This window comes from Trichogramma pretiosum, unplaced genomic scaffold (genome assembly GCF_000599845.2).
Source record: "Trichogramma pretiosum strain Unisexual culture from Peru unplaced genomic scaffold, Tpre_2.0 scaffold32, whole genome shotgun sequence".
NCBI lineage: Eukaryota > Metazoa > Arthropoda > Insecta > Hymenoptera > Trichogrammatidae > Trichogramma > Trichogramma pretiosum.
This window is the reverse complement of record NW_019641641.1, coordinates 1,029,029-1,040,524: the sequence shown is the minus strand read 5'-3', so window position 1 is coordinate 1,040,524 and position 11,496 is coordinate 1,029,029. Positions and strand designations below refer to the sequence as shown.

The following is an 11,496-nucleotide window of genomic DNA, read 5'->3' as shown; positions in this document are numbered from 1 at the left end:
TTGATCGAAGAACAAGCTAGAATTTCTCCAAATTTTTAAATTTGCAATTTTCGAAAAATCTTTCAATTTGTTGAAAAAATAAAAAAACACCATCGTATTCTTTGATAAATCATAAGAACTTTTTCATTAGAAACGCTCTTTCCTTAAATTAATCGTTTTCAGGTTAAAAATTCCGGAAGGCTTTTCATTTTTTTTCGTGTTCGAGACGCTTTTTTGTGCGCTTAAAATTTTATTTCATCAAGTTAAATCATCATAAACTTTACGTTTAGGACCCATGAACGCTTAATGTGTACTTAAAACGATGTCCATGTCTAAAATCAAAAAGAAAAGGAAGCTTTTTTTTAAACACCAGTTTTTCTGCATAATATTATCCTTAACTTTTGACCCATTAATTTTTTTCGAAAATTTAACGTCAGATTCAAAAAATTCATTAAACCGATAATGCTTACTACTTACTAATTTCACAGATCCTTTTTTCGCTGAAAAGGCAATGGTTTAAAAAAGTATCAGAAATGTGACAGTGTAAACAATATTTTCTCTATATTTTTCATGCCACCCTTACATTTTTTTGTTATTTCGTGAATAAATACGCTTAAAAAAGATATCATCTAAATTTAAGTAAAACTTGGACCACCGGTGGAATTTAATTTTTCATAGACTCTACAAGATTTTTTTACTCTTAGTCGACCAAACAATAAACATACCTATGAGCTCTTTACTTATTTATCAGCAAAAAATGTAAGCTATCGAATTTTTATGCTCAATGCATAAAAACATCCTGGAGAATCAATTTCTTAGAACCAACATGTCATTATGTATATTTCGCAAAAATATATATCGATACAATTATTTTGAACCTTGAGGTTGATGATCGGATCTCCCCCACTTGAGTTTTGTTCCCCACTCTTCTAGTACAACCGCTGTGTGTTTACAACTGAAAGGAAGGGGGGTTGAAGAATTTTCAGTTAGCTATGGATTAACTGTAGTTATATTTCTCGTATTTTCCTATTCATCAATACCTATTTCACGTGATTGATGGTAAGTACACTTTAATAAATTTCTAAAAAACCTCGACTAAATCGGAAGTATCGGAAAATTATAAAATTATAAAATTGTTACAGTTTTCATGTAATTATCTAGAATTTAATAGTAATTTTTATAATTTCTGTCCGTTTACTATAAGATGTTAGATGTTCTAATGTAAACCGTTGTCAATGTCTCGAAATATAATCACTATATGCCTCCGTACCAAAGTTTTTATTTTGATTTTACATGATAACAAAATTATTTTGTAATTTTTACAATTGAACTTATGATTTGATTTTTTATTTCTTAGTGGTAACTGGCAATAAGTGTACTTCCAAATAAATATTAATAATTCAGAAATGAATATGGATTCTAGAATTCCAAAAAATGCAGCTTATTATTCTAATCCTCCAATGCATTGGTCACTTGGACTCATTGCATCTATTAATGATCCTGCATCAATATTAGAAGAGGATGATTATATCTTTGTAATAAAAGATTATTATCCAAAAGCACGCTTTCATTATTTGATCTTACCTAAAAAAGATATACCTTCAATTGAAAAAGTGACCAGAGATGATTTACAAATTTTAAAGCATATGGAATTAGTTGCTCATAAGTTTGTACAAAGACATGAAAATGAACAGTTTCAGTAAAATATTTAATTACGTACTTTCTAAATATTATAAACATTTATCCATTTAAAAATTTACATATTATTTTGTAGGATTGGATATCATGCATTACCTCACATGCATAGATTGCATTTACATGTAATCAGTACCGACTTTGATAGTCCTTTTTTGAAAACTAAAAAACATTGGAATACTTTTACGACACCTTATTTTATCCCATCAGAAGGTAAAATAATTTTCATTTAAAATTTTTAAGTTTGTCTGTTCTTTTTCAATTTATAATTTTTTTATTTTAGATATCTGCAAACAAGTTGAAAAATATGGTCATGTTAATATTGATGTTCAAAAATATGAAGCTTATTTAAGAACAAGTTTAAAGTGTCACAAATGTCCTAATCTTTTTACAAATATAACTGGACTAAAAGAACATTTGGTGGATCATAACTAAACATGTATTAATACATCCATGATTATACTATACTTGATTAATTTGTATTAAAATAAATTAAGCATATTAATTCATTATAATGAAATATGTATTATTGGAAAAATTACAAACATTGCCAATCCATTTTTTCTTAGTCCATAATAAAACACAGTGTATGTAGGTGATAGTGATGCATTAAAAGTAAAAATTATAAATTATAACAATTGCAACCAATTTTGCCTAATTTAAAAAAATGTTATCGACACTTATATGGCATGAATGAACGTATGTTACATCTGTAATAGACTACACACATTTGGCAAAAAATATTTGATAAACTCTATAATTAAAGGTTCTTAAGTTATGTTTGAAATTTCATTATTATTTTAAATTATTTTTTTTCTATTAATTTTCAATTAATCTACATTGTTACTACAACAACAGCTTTTCAGTTCTTTAATCTCAGAAAGATTTTTACATCATTATAGATCTATTATACAACTAGTAGTCTACTGATAGCTTAAAAACATAATCTCTTATTCTTTCTAATCAAAGATCACATTCTTTTTTACTAGAATTTACAAGCTATAGAGTATATTACAAAAATATGTAATAAATTTTAAAAACCATAAATGTATTTAACAACAATAAAATAGATAAATAACATTTTTTATGAAATACTATTAATTGATTAATATTTTTTACAATACATTTATGGGCATTTTGGTTATTTATAGATTATTATTATACTATAAAATTTCAAATGTGATAACAAACTTCAAATTCATGAGTTATAAAAATGAATCGTCAGTGAAATCAGAACTATGTTTGTACCTCTAACTTCTATATTTTCAACTACCCATAAGAAATACTTTTATCTATGAAAATGTGATGTAAGATAAAATTGCATACATTTATACAACAAAAACATATTTTATATGTTATAAACTTATGGGTTATCACTTTGTCCATAATAATGAATCCGCACATCATCAATAGTCCGACACCAATCAAGAGCAAAACCTTGAGGATCTTCAAGATAGTAAGTTCGATTTGGCTGTAAAATAAAATTTTTCTATGAAGTTAATTACTGATAACATTGATAAATTTTTTGCTTGAAAACTTCTTAATTGTATAGAAAACAGAAATATTCACCGTGTGCACAAAAAAGATTTTGAAGTTTTTTGGTTCAACTTTAAGTTTATTGCTCCAAGGTATTTCTCCTTTCAGTGTCATAGAGAAAGGATCAACATAATAAAGATGTGGTCCGGTGGTAAGTAACAGCATGCGTCGCCTTGCAAACAAGCCTTTTCTTTTATTAACAAATCCTTCTTTTAGAATGAGATTGTTTTGAACAAATTGATGCCATTGATTGCTAGATTTTTGTTCAGCAAGCTTACAAATAAACTCATGATCATTCATTAGTAAATTCAATGATTTATCCTGAGGACTTTCAGAAATTTTATCTGATTTTTCAGCATTAACTTTGACTTTTTGTTGCTCACACATTTGTAAGGTTGATAATTTTTCAGATTGTACTTTAGAAGATGATTGTAATGAAGTTGTTTCATCATCTTCGTCATCTTCACTTAATTCACCAATTCCAAGTCCAAGAAGACGAGTAAGTTGTTTATCATCAAGACCTGGCTCAAGATTATCTGGTAAACGATATTGTGAACGCATTTCTTCATTATCAGAAGTTCCTGGTAAGTAAGGACATATAGGTGGTGGTGTTTGTTCCGGCAGTTTTTCAAAATCAATACCATTGAAGAAAGGATGAGCACGAATACTAGTGTATCCAATACTTAGTTTATCATTAGCACCAAGTCGTTGAGAAGGTTCACGCACAAGTAATAAACCAACAAGATTACGAGCTACTTCACAGAAACCATCAGGTACTTCATAATCTACTTGAAGAATTTTCTGAAAGATTTGATATTCACTGCGTGAACGAAATGGTGGTAAACCTGCAACCATTTGGTAAATTATACAACCAAATGCCCATAAATCCGAAGCAGGACTCGATATTTTGTTAGAAAGTAGTTCAGGGGAAACATACTGAGCTGTCCCAACAAAAGAATTACGTCGCTGTGTTCGTGTAGATGTTTCACGATGATCTTGACTTGAACTATCAGTTTGATCTGGTTCTCCAAGTATTTTAGCACTACCAAAGTCTGTGATTAATGCATGCATTTTATCATCAAGTAAAATATTTTCTGGTTTGAGATCTCGATGGATAATACCAAGCCCATGTAGATATTCTAAACCTCGTAAAATTTCTGCAGAATAAAACTTGGTACACTCAATGTCAAAACTACCATTTTTTGTAATATGTGGTAAAAGCTCCCCATTTTTAGCATATGATAAAACAAAGTACAGTCTTTCTACATCTTGAAAAGTACAGAAAAGACGGACAAAATAATGCTTAGCATTGGCCAACATATTAAGTACTTCTTTTTCTCGTTTGACATACTGAGTTTTGCGTTCTTTAATAATGTGTCTCTTTTCACAAACTTTTATAGCATATTCTTTATTTGTATGAATATCCTTGGCAAGGTAAACCTGTGAATAAATATTTTCAAGCTCATAAAAAAAAAACTGACTTATCCAACATATTGCTCAACATGAAGCATTACTATATAAAAAATTATCTATCATATAGTTGAATAAACCAAAATAAATACAAAAATTAATTGATCTAAGTTATTCAATATCAACTAATTTTTGTCAGTTGTTTAATACATAAAAATAAATAAAATAAGATACAGAACAATTGTATTTACCTATATTGCAAAATTAACTTGAAGTAATTGAGTAACATAGAATAATTTATTATATTAGTAGCTTATGCTTCGTTTGTTCTCAATTTGCTTATTTTCCTATTTTATAAAATGTTTCATAAATAAAGTACTCACTGTAGAAAAACTGCCTTCACCAATAACTTTTCCAAATATGAAATCTTTAGGACTTCGTTTGTGTCGAACCACTTGATTAGAATTTGGACCTTCAATTGGCTCTTGTGAATTATTTTGTGAATGACTTTGATTCTGTTTTTGCTCATGATTTTGTAATAAAGGATAGATGGTACTCGGTTTGACAACGTTAGTTTTAGGAAAAATAGTTTCTCCAGTAGATTTTAGTTCTAGATTGTGGTCACTCACATCTTGAGGCGGTGGAGACATGTTTAGCATTTACCTGTTTACCAAAAAAATAATAAAAAAAAAACGATGAAAAATTTATTTTTGATGCATAAAAAGTAATAACTTATTCACTCATAAACAAAAAATAACAAGCTTTCAGCATCTGATGCTTAAAAAAAGTCATGTTAAGCACCCTATTTAGCAACCAACACGTGCCCACTTTTCCATAGATAAAAGGTAAATCTAATCAATACCTATGTATACTTATTAAATTTGCATCAACGCAGTTCGCTGTCTCCAAATTTCAGTTGTGTTGCGTCGGTATGGATAGACTATGAGTTAACCGTTACTCCCTGTCAAATAGCGACTTGTAGAATAGGTGCATTTATACACATAACTGCGTTCGCCGTCCCACAAAAGCTTGATGAATGTAACGGAATTCGCCGTGGAACGACAACGTTTCTATGTAAGTATATGAAATTCTCATGCAGTCAGTCCTATACTGTTCTCCGGACCAGGGTAAAAATTCACGTATTAAGTAAAGTTGGCAATCGATTACATTTGATTATTCGAAAATCAAAAATGAAAATCTTATTTTCAATTTCTTAGAATTACAATTGAAAGTGAATAAAGTAATGAATTACTTATGTTGTATCGCGTGCTTTGTAAAATAACAATGCCAATCGATAATTCTTATAAAAAGCACACAATATATATCAAAGTCAAAGCTATTATAAACTATAGAAAGTATTAACTTGCGTTGCAAAACATTTTTTTTCAATGAAGGAATAAAATGTGAATTGGTTGAATTGAACAAAAGTTTAAAAAATATTAAAAATAATTTTTTCTTAGTTGCATAATAAACTACTAACAAGGACAGGTGTATTGGGATAAACACGTTTGCTAGTTACAATTGCTAGCTTGCGGAGTGGAATTGCGGAATGTCATATTGTATTCTGTTATATTATTATAGTAAAAAACTTGAGCATTTAGTTGAAGTCAAACTAATATTCTTAAATAAAGTAAAATATTGATATAAATTTCAAATGAATCTTCAAAAGTTGAACATTATGTTAAACTGAAACTTAACATTTTTGAAATTTTCATCTTTATTGTTTAGCTTTAAGGGTTTACGTAAAGAAGTAAAAAGTAGCCTGATATTGCCCTTCCTAATTGCTCATTTAATAAGTTAAAAAAAAATATTTAAATTGGTCAAGAAAAAACAATTATTCTTCAATAATTATTTTTTTGTAATTTCCTCAATCCCGTTCCGCAATCCTATTGCACGTGCGTTCTGTTGACACTATAGTATGTTGACTGTCGCTCATTGCTCAATGGCAAAGTGCTCTCATTGCTGAGACGTTAGCCCTCATTTAGACAAAAGCATAATCGGTGTTAGGATATGTGAACTATGAAGTTTAAACGTAATCTTAACCTGTAACTAATTTATCACTGTTGACTGTTATTTGTCATTAAATGCAAATTTCTGTAAATAATTTAATTCGTACAATCGTTTCGTGTCGTCTCCAAATATTTTTTTGTTTCTATTTGATTCACTTTGTGTAAAGTATATTTTTTCAAATTGAATTAATTATTTTACATTTGCAAGTCAAATATCTGAAAAATTTTTTTCGATTATTAGTAACGTCCTGTAACCTGTGAAACATGGCTACATCAAAGGTAACTGAAGTTATCAACTTAGATTCTGACGACGATAATGCCGCAAATGAAGAGAAAAAGACAAATGCAAAATGTATCAACTTTGAATGTAACTCTGGTAATAAATTAAAGCTCAAGTCTCCACCACCATTTGCTTGTGCGTTTTATGGCGTTAACAATAATGCAAAAAAGAAGCTTTATATTTGCCAAGAATGTCTAAATACTGCTTTAGAACATCAAGATGTAAGTTTTTTTTAAAATCATGATATTTTTTAGTTGTACTCTTGAAAACATGTAACTATTTCTGTTTGGTTTTAGAAACTTATCCAAGCTTTATTAAACTCAGAACCAGTCGTTAAGTATGAACTTCCAGATCATACCATGCAAGTGGAAATTTCAGACAGTGATGATTCAGATAACGATACAATTCAAAGTAACATGGTTTTTTCTACTTTTCTATTTTCTTTACAACTTAAAATGTAATATTTAAATCAATGATGTTTTTTTTCAGAGGACTGTCTATCCATTGTGGAATTGTCTCAATTCAAAGAAAAATTGACTAATACTTATGAAGAAGTATTTAAGACTTATAACATTGACTATCAAATAAGAGAAACTCATTCTGATTTAAAATCAAAATTAGATGAAATCAATGGTAAAATAAACAAAGTATCATGATTAATTAATAATTAGTTCTAAACATTCATTAGATGATTTAATTTTTTTAAAAATTAAAGTTTTTGCTAAAAAATCTGAATTTTGTAAATTGTAATTTTACTAAAATTGTAGAATTAAAATTTATTTAAAATTAATCTCATACTTTCATATTAAATTGTTTTGCAGCTTCTAATAAAGAGATGGAGGAACAATTTTCAACAATTATGGGCAATTTAGATGATTATAGAAGACAACTTTACGATGAGTTTAAGCCTGACATAAAAATGTTGGAAGAATTGACCATCAATGACGATAATGCAACTACCAATACTTCATCATCTGCACAAGTTGCTACTAAAAAAGTTACACGTGGTCAATGTTCAAATCTATCAAATTCTAATGTGGATAGTCAACCTGAAATTCTTCAAGTAGCAGCACCAAGCAATAAACTTCTGGGGACAATGAATTTACCCCCTACAGGCCAATTAATAAAACCTGTACCAGAAATTGATGAGTATGTTTTCACAATGAAGCATCCTCTGTTTCCATGGATCAAAGGAAAGGTAAAATAACAATTTGATTTGATAATTAATATATGCTTATATAATTCCAAAAAATTATTCTTATATAATTAATTTATTTTCATCATTAGATATAAAATGTTTTCATTTTATATATTAATTAAATAAATATTTTACATTGATTTCAGGTTCAACAGATCTCAAATAAGTCTCCAATGCAGTACAAAGTAAAATTGCTGCAAAAAAAATATGCTGGTCAAATAAAAACTCTGAGTGGAAAACATATGGCATATAGTAAACCAAGTCCAGTTATCATACCTGTAGGTACTAGAGTTGTAGCTATATTTCAAGACACATATTCAAGTAATTATTACAGTGGAGTTATTGCTGAACCACCCAAGTCTACAAATTTATTTAGGTATTTATATAGTCTTCATTTTTTGATCGCTAATGTTAATTTAGGACTTTTTTAAATGCAAATATTTTAATTTATAGATACTTGGTATTTTTTGACGATGGCTATGCTCAATATGTATATCACAGACATATATTTTTAGTTTGTGAAAGTTCACGAAATGTCTGGGAAGATATACCTCTTGAATCTAGAGATTTTGTTAAAAAGTACATGGAATCTTATCCAGAGAGACCAATGGTAAAACTCCAAAAGGGTCAAGTAGTTAAAACTGAATGGAATGGAAAATGGTGGATAGCTAGAGTACGGGAAGTGGATGCTAGTTTAGTGCAAATGCATTTTGATGCTGATAATAGAACAGAATGGATTTATCGTGGGTCTGCAAGATTGGGACCATTATATGTGGAACTTATGAAAGCAAATCTTCGACAACAAGGTTGTCATTCTTCTCTTAACACACCAAGACGCCATAACACTATTATTAATGTATGTATCATCCTTATCTTGCAATAGAATCAAATCAAATTTTTAAATTTTAAATAATTCAACTCCGCTATATCTTCAAAGATTTAAACCAGCAATGGTTGAACAAAAAAGAATTGTCGGTTATCTATAAAAGTTTAATTTGTGTTTGTTTCAGAAAAATGGACCATATGTTGAATATACATCTACAGCTACTGATGAACGAGACGCTTTCATAAATGACACAAAATCTAAACATTCAGGGACCGTTAATAACACTTTAGTTGAATCTGTTGCACCCCAACAGGCTCGAGCAGTTGCTAAAAAAAGTACTGCCAAGCGTTCTATTACACAAGAAACTACTTCTACTTCTATTTCAACTACTTATAGCACCAATACAGAAACAAAGCCATCTCACAGTATTGTTGTAAGTATTTTATTAGAATTATTTATCTAAAAAAAGTAACATTTTAGTTCAACAACATAAAAGTTATTAATAATTTTATTCTAGTATTATCAAACACAAAATAAAATTCAGACGAAAAAATATAAAATTCATAACTGCAGTCCGGAGTGTGTTAAAGCAATATCGTTTACACCTGATGATTTACGTGGTTATTCGCCATTGTCCATACCACTACTATGTGGATGGAATAGACAACTTTGTAGATTCCCCAAGGGAAAACAAGTTATACTATATCAGGCCCCTTGTGGTGTTAGGCTGAGAAATATGGAAGAACTGCATAAATATCTCAGAATTACTGGCTGCCCAATGTCTGTAGATTTATTTGAATTTGATTATTGGGTTCATTGCTTAGCTGAGTTTGTCTTGGATAAATGCTTCGTAAATATTAAGGTAAATTACACATACATTTATTGAAATCAGTTTTAATAAATTCATTCCAACAATAAATGAATAACTTGTGGGATTTTAGGATCTTAGTTATGGAGTTGAAAATGTTCCCATTCCTTGTGTCAATGAAATTGACCATGCCTTTCCAGATGCCATTACGTACGCAACTCGGCGTCAACCTGAGGACGATGTACACATAAATTTAGATCCAGAGTTTTTATGTAGTTGTGATTGTGAAGATGATTGTGCTGACAAGACCAAATGTCAGTGTTGGCAATTGACCATACAAGGCGCTACCCTTGGAGGACGTGTGCCAAATGCTGCTGTTGGATATGTATATAAACGTTTACCTGAAGCTGTTACTACTGGCATATACGAGTGCAATTCACGGTTAGTTAAATAAATCTGGTTGAGAAATAATAAAATTTTAATAGCATTTTGAGGATTTTTACTACTTTTTTTTAGATGCAAATGTTCGGTTAAAACTTGTTTAAATCGAGTAGTCCAACATCCACTTAATTTGAAACTTCAAGTCTTCAAAACAGCACCCCGTGGGTGGGGTATTCGTTGTCTAAATGATATTCCTTTAGGATCATTTATATGCATTTATGCTGGCCGTTTATTGACCGAGCAAGGTGCTAATGAAGGGGGTAAAAATTATGGAGATGAATATCTTGCAGAATTGGATTATGTTGAAGTTGTTGAGAGTATTAAAGAAGGCTATGAAAGTGATGCTCTGGAACCTGAAATGGAAGGTAATGCTGGTAATGATGACATAACTGATACAGATTTTAATATATCTGCTCATAAAATGCAAGAAGATAATGTAGATTCAGCTAATGCATCAGAAGATGAGGATTCCAGATCATCAATGCGGTAAGTTTTAGAATATTGACATTTATGAATTATTAGTGTATTAATGTATTATTGATATTGCAGAAGACGATTAAGAAAAAGAAAGAAGTATGATGAAGATAATGCCTCAAAGGATAGTCAAGAAAAAGGAAGCGATGAAGAAGATCAAGATGAGATTCGTGAACCAAGTAAATTAGATTTAGCTGTAGATACAACAAAGGTAGAGAAACCAAAATTCAAATCAGTTCGTGATTTCTTTGGTGAAGATGAATCAGTATACATTATGGATGCTAAGACAACTGGCAATATCGGAAGATATTTAAACGTAAGAAACAAATTTTAATATATATTATGCAATAAAAATATAATAAAACAATTGTTCAATCATATAATTTAGCACTCTTGTGATCCAAACGTGTTTGTGCAAAATGTATTTGTTGATACCCATGATGTAAGGTTTCCATGGGTAGCTTTTTTTGCATTGAACTATATTCGAGCTGGTCAAGAATTGACATGGAATTACAGTTATGATGTAGGTAGCATACCTGGAAAAGTAATTATTTGTAAATGTGGAGCAAGTAACTGCAGAGGAAGACTTTTATAAATCTCAATTTTATTTTTAATTGAAGACTGAGTGTATGATTGAGTATTTTTAAAGTTATTTCCAAAAATCTCTTTGTAAAAAAAAACACCATATTCAAATCAAATTTTTGTATTTTTGTAAAATGTAATAAATATCTGTTAATTTACAATTGTATTATTTGTATTGTAATGTAATATTTTTGATAAATACATATGAATTCATTAATTTGCAATGAGGAAAATGTATACCATTTTAGCACATAAAAT

General features: G+C 29.4%; 3 protein-coding genes across 5 annotated transcripts; 2 read left to right on the top strand and 1 right to left on the bottom strand.

Annotated features, from left to right (window-relative positions):
• The first annotated feature begins 381 nt into the window (after window positions 1–381).
• Window positions 382–2,129, top strand: LOC106652645 (aprataxin). The gene is made up of 4 exons (XM_014371725.2): window positions 382–1,038; window positions 1,337–1,678; window positions 1,754–1,887; window positions 1,958–2,129. Exons 2-4 carry the CDS (start codon window positions 1,386–1,388, stop codon window positions 2,107–2,109), a joined length of 579 nt encoding a protein of 192 aa, XP_014227211.1. The 5' UTR covers window positions 382–1,038; window positions 1,337–1,385; the 3' UTR covers window positions 2,110–2,129.
• Window positions 2,130–2,179: 50 nt separating this feature from the next.
• On the bottom strand, window positions 2,180–6,344 carry LOC106652644 (3-phosphoinositide-dependent protein kinase 1). Of its 2 annotated transcripts, none has more exons than XM_014371723.2 (4): window positions 5,483–6,344; window positions 5,004–5,283; window positions 3,244–4,650; window positions 2,180–3,145 (listed from the first exon to the last, which is right to left on the bottom strand). In XM_014371723.2, the coding sequence occupies exons 2-4, from the start codon at window positions 5,277–5,279 to the stop codon at window positions 3,038–3,040; spliced, it is 1,791 nt and encodes a 596-aa protein (XP_014227209.1). In that variant the 5' UTR covers window positions 5,280–5,283; window positions 5,483–6,344; the 3' UTR covers window positions 2,180–3,037. The 2 variants fall into 2 exon arrangements, with proteins under 2 accessions (XP_014227209.1, XP_014227210.1); XM_014371724.2 differs by lacking the exon at window positions 5,483–6,344 and adding an exon at window positions 5,361–5,463.
• Window positions 6,345–6,571: 227 nt separating this feature from the next.
• Window positions 6,572–11,331, top strand: LOC106652487 (histone-lysine N-methyltransferase eggless). 2 transcript variants are annotated; one of them, XM_014371471.2, is made up of 13 exons: window positions 6,572–6,795; window positions 6,871–7,130; window positions 7,206–7,320; window positions 7,399–7,542; window positions 7,731–8,107; window positions 8,254–8,483; window positions 8,561–8,963; window positions 9,118–9,366; window positions 9,451–9,795; window positions 9,875–10,182; window positions 10,258–10,668; window positions 10,732–10,972; window positions 11,045–11,331. In XM_014371471.2, exons 2-13 carry the CDS (start codon window positions 6,894–6,896, stop codon window positions 11,249–11,251), a joined length of 3,267 nt encoding a protein of 1,088 aa, XP_014226957.1. In that variant the 5' UTR covers window positions 6,572–6,795; window positions 6,871–6,893; the 3' UTR covers window positions 11,252–11,331. The 2 variants fall into 2 exon arrangements, with proteins under 2 accessions (XP_014226957.1, XP_023315441.1); XM_023459673.1 differs by having other exon boundaries at window positions 6,573–6,790.
• The last annotated feature ends 165 nt before the right edge of the window (window positions 11,332–11,496 follow it).

Excerpts from the sequence above, each read along its gene's own strand:
- LOC106652645 (XM_014371725.2), top strand. The coding sequence starts at position 1,386 with ATGAATATGGATTCTAGAATTCCAAAAAATGCAGCTTATTATTCTAAT. Across the intron at positions 1,679-1,753 it reads CATGAAAATGAACAGTTTCA|GATTGGATATCATGCATTAC; the intron begins GTAAAATATTTA and ends ATTATTTTGTAG. Across the intron at positions 1,888-1,957 it reads TTATTTTATCCCATCAGAAG|ATATCTGCAAACAAGTTGAA; the intron begins GTAAAATAATTT and ends TTTTTATTTTAG.
- LOC106652644 (XM_014371723.2), bottom strand. The coding sequence starts at position 5,279 with ATGCTAAACATGTCTCCACCGCCTCAAGATGTGAGTGACCACAATCTA. Across the intron at positions 4,651-5,003 it reads GTGAAGGCAGTTTTTCTACA|GTTTACCTTGCCAAGGATAT; the intron begins GTGAGTACTTTA and ends ATTTATTCACAG. Across the intron at positions 3,146-3,243 it reads AAATCTTTTTTGTGCACACG|CCAAATCGAACTTACTATCT; the intron begins GTGAATATTTCT and ends TTTATTTTACAG.
- LOC106652487 (XM_014371471.2), top strand. The coding sequence starts at position 6,894 with ATGGCTACATCAAAGGTAACTGAAGTTATCAACTTAGATTCTGACGAC. Across the intron at positions 7,543-7,730 it reads AAAATTAGATGAAATCAATG|CTTCTAATAAAGAGATGGAG; the intron begins GTAAAATAAACA and ends ATTGTTTTGCAG. Across the intron at positions 10,973-11,044 it reads ATATCGGAAGATATTTAAAC|CACTCTTGTGATCCAAACGT; the intron begins GTAAGAAACAAA and ends CATATAATTTAG.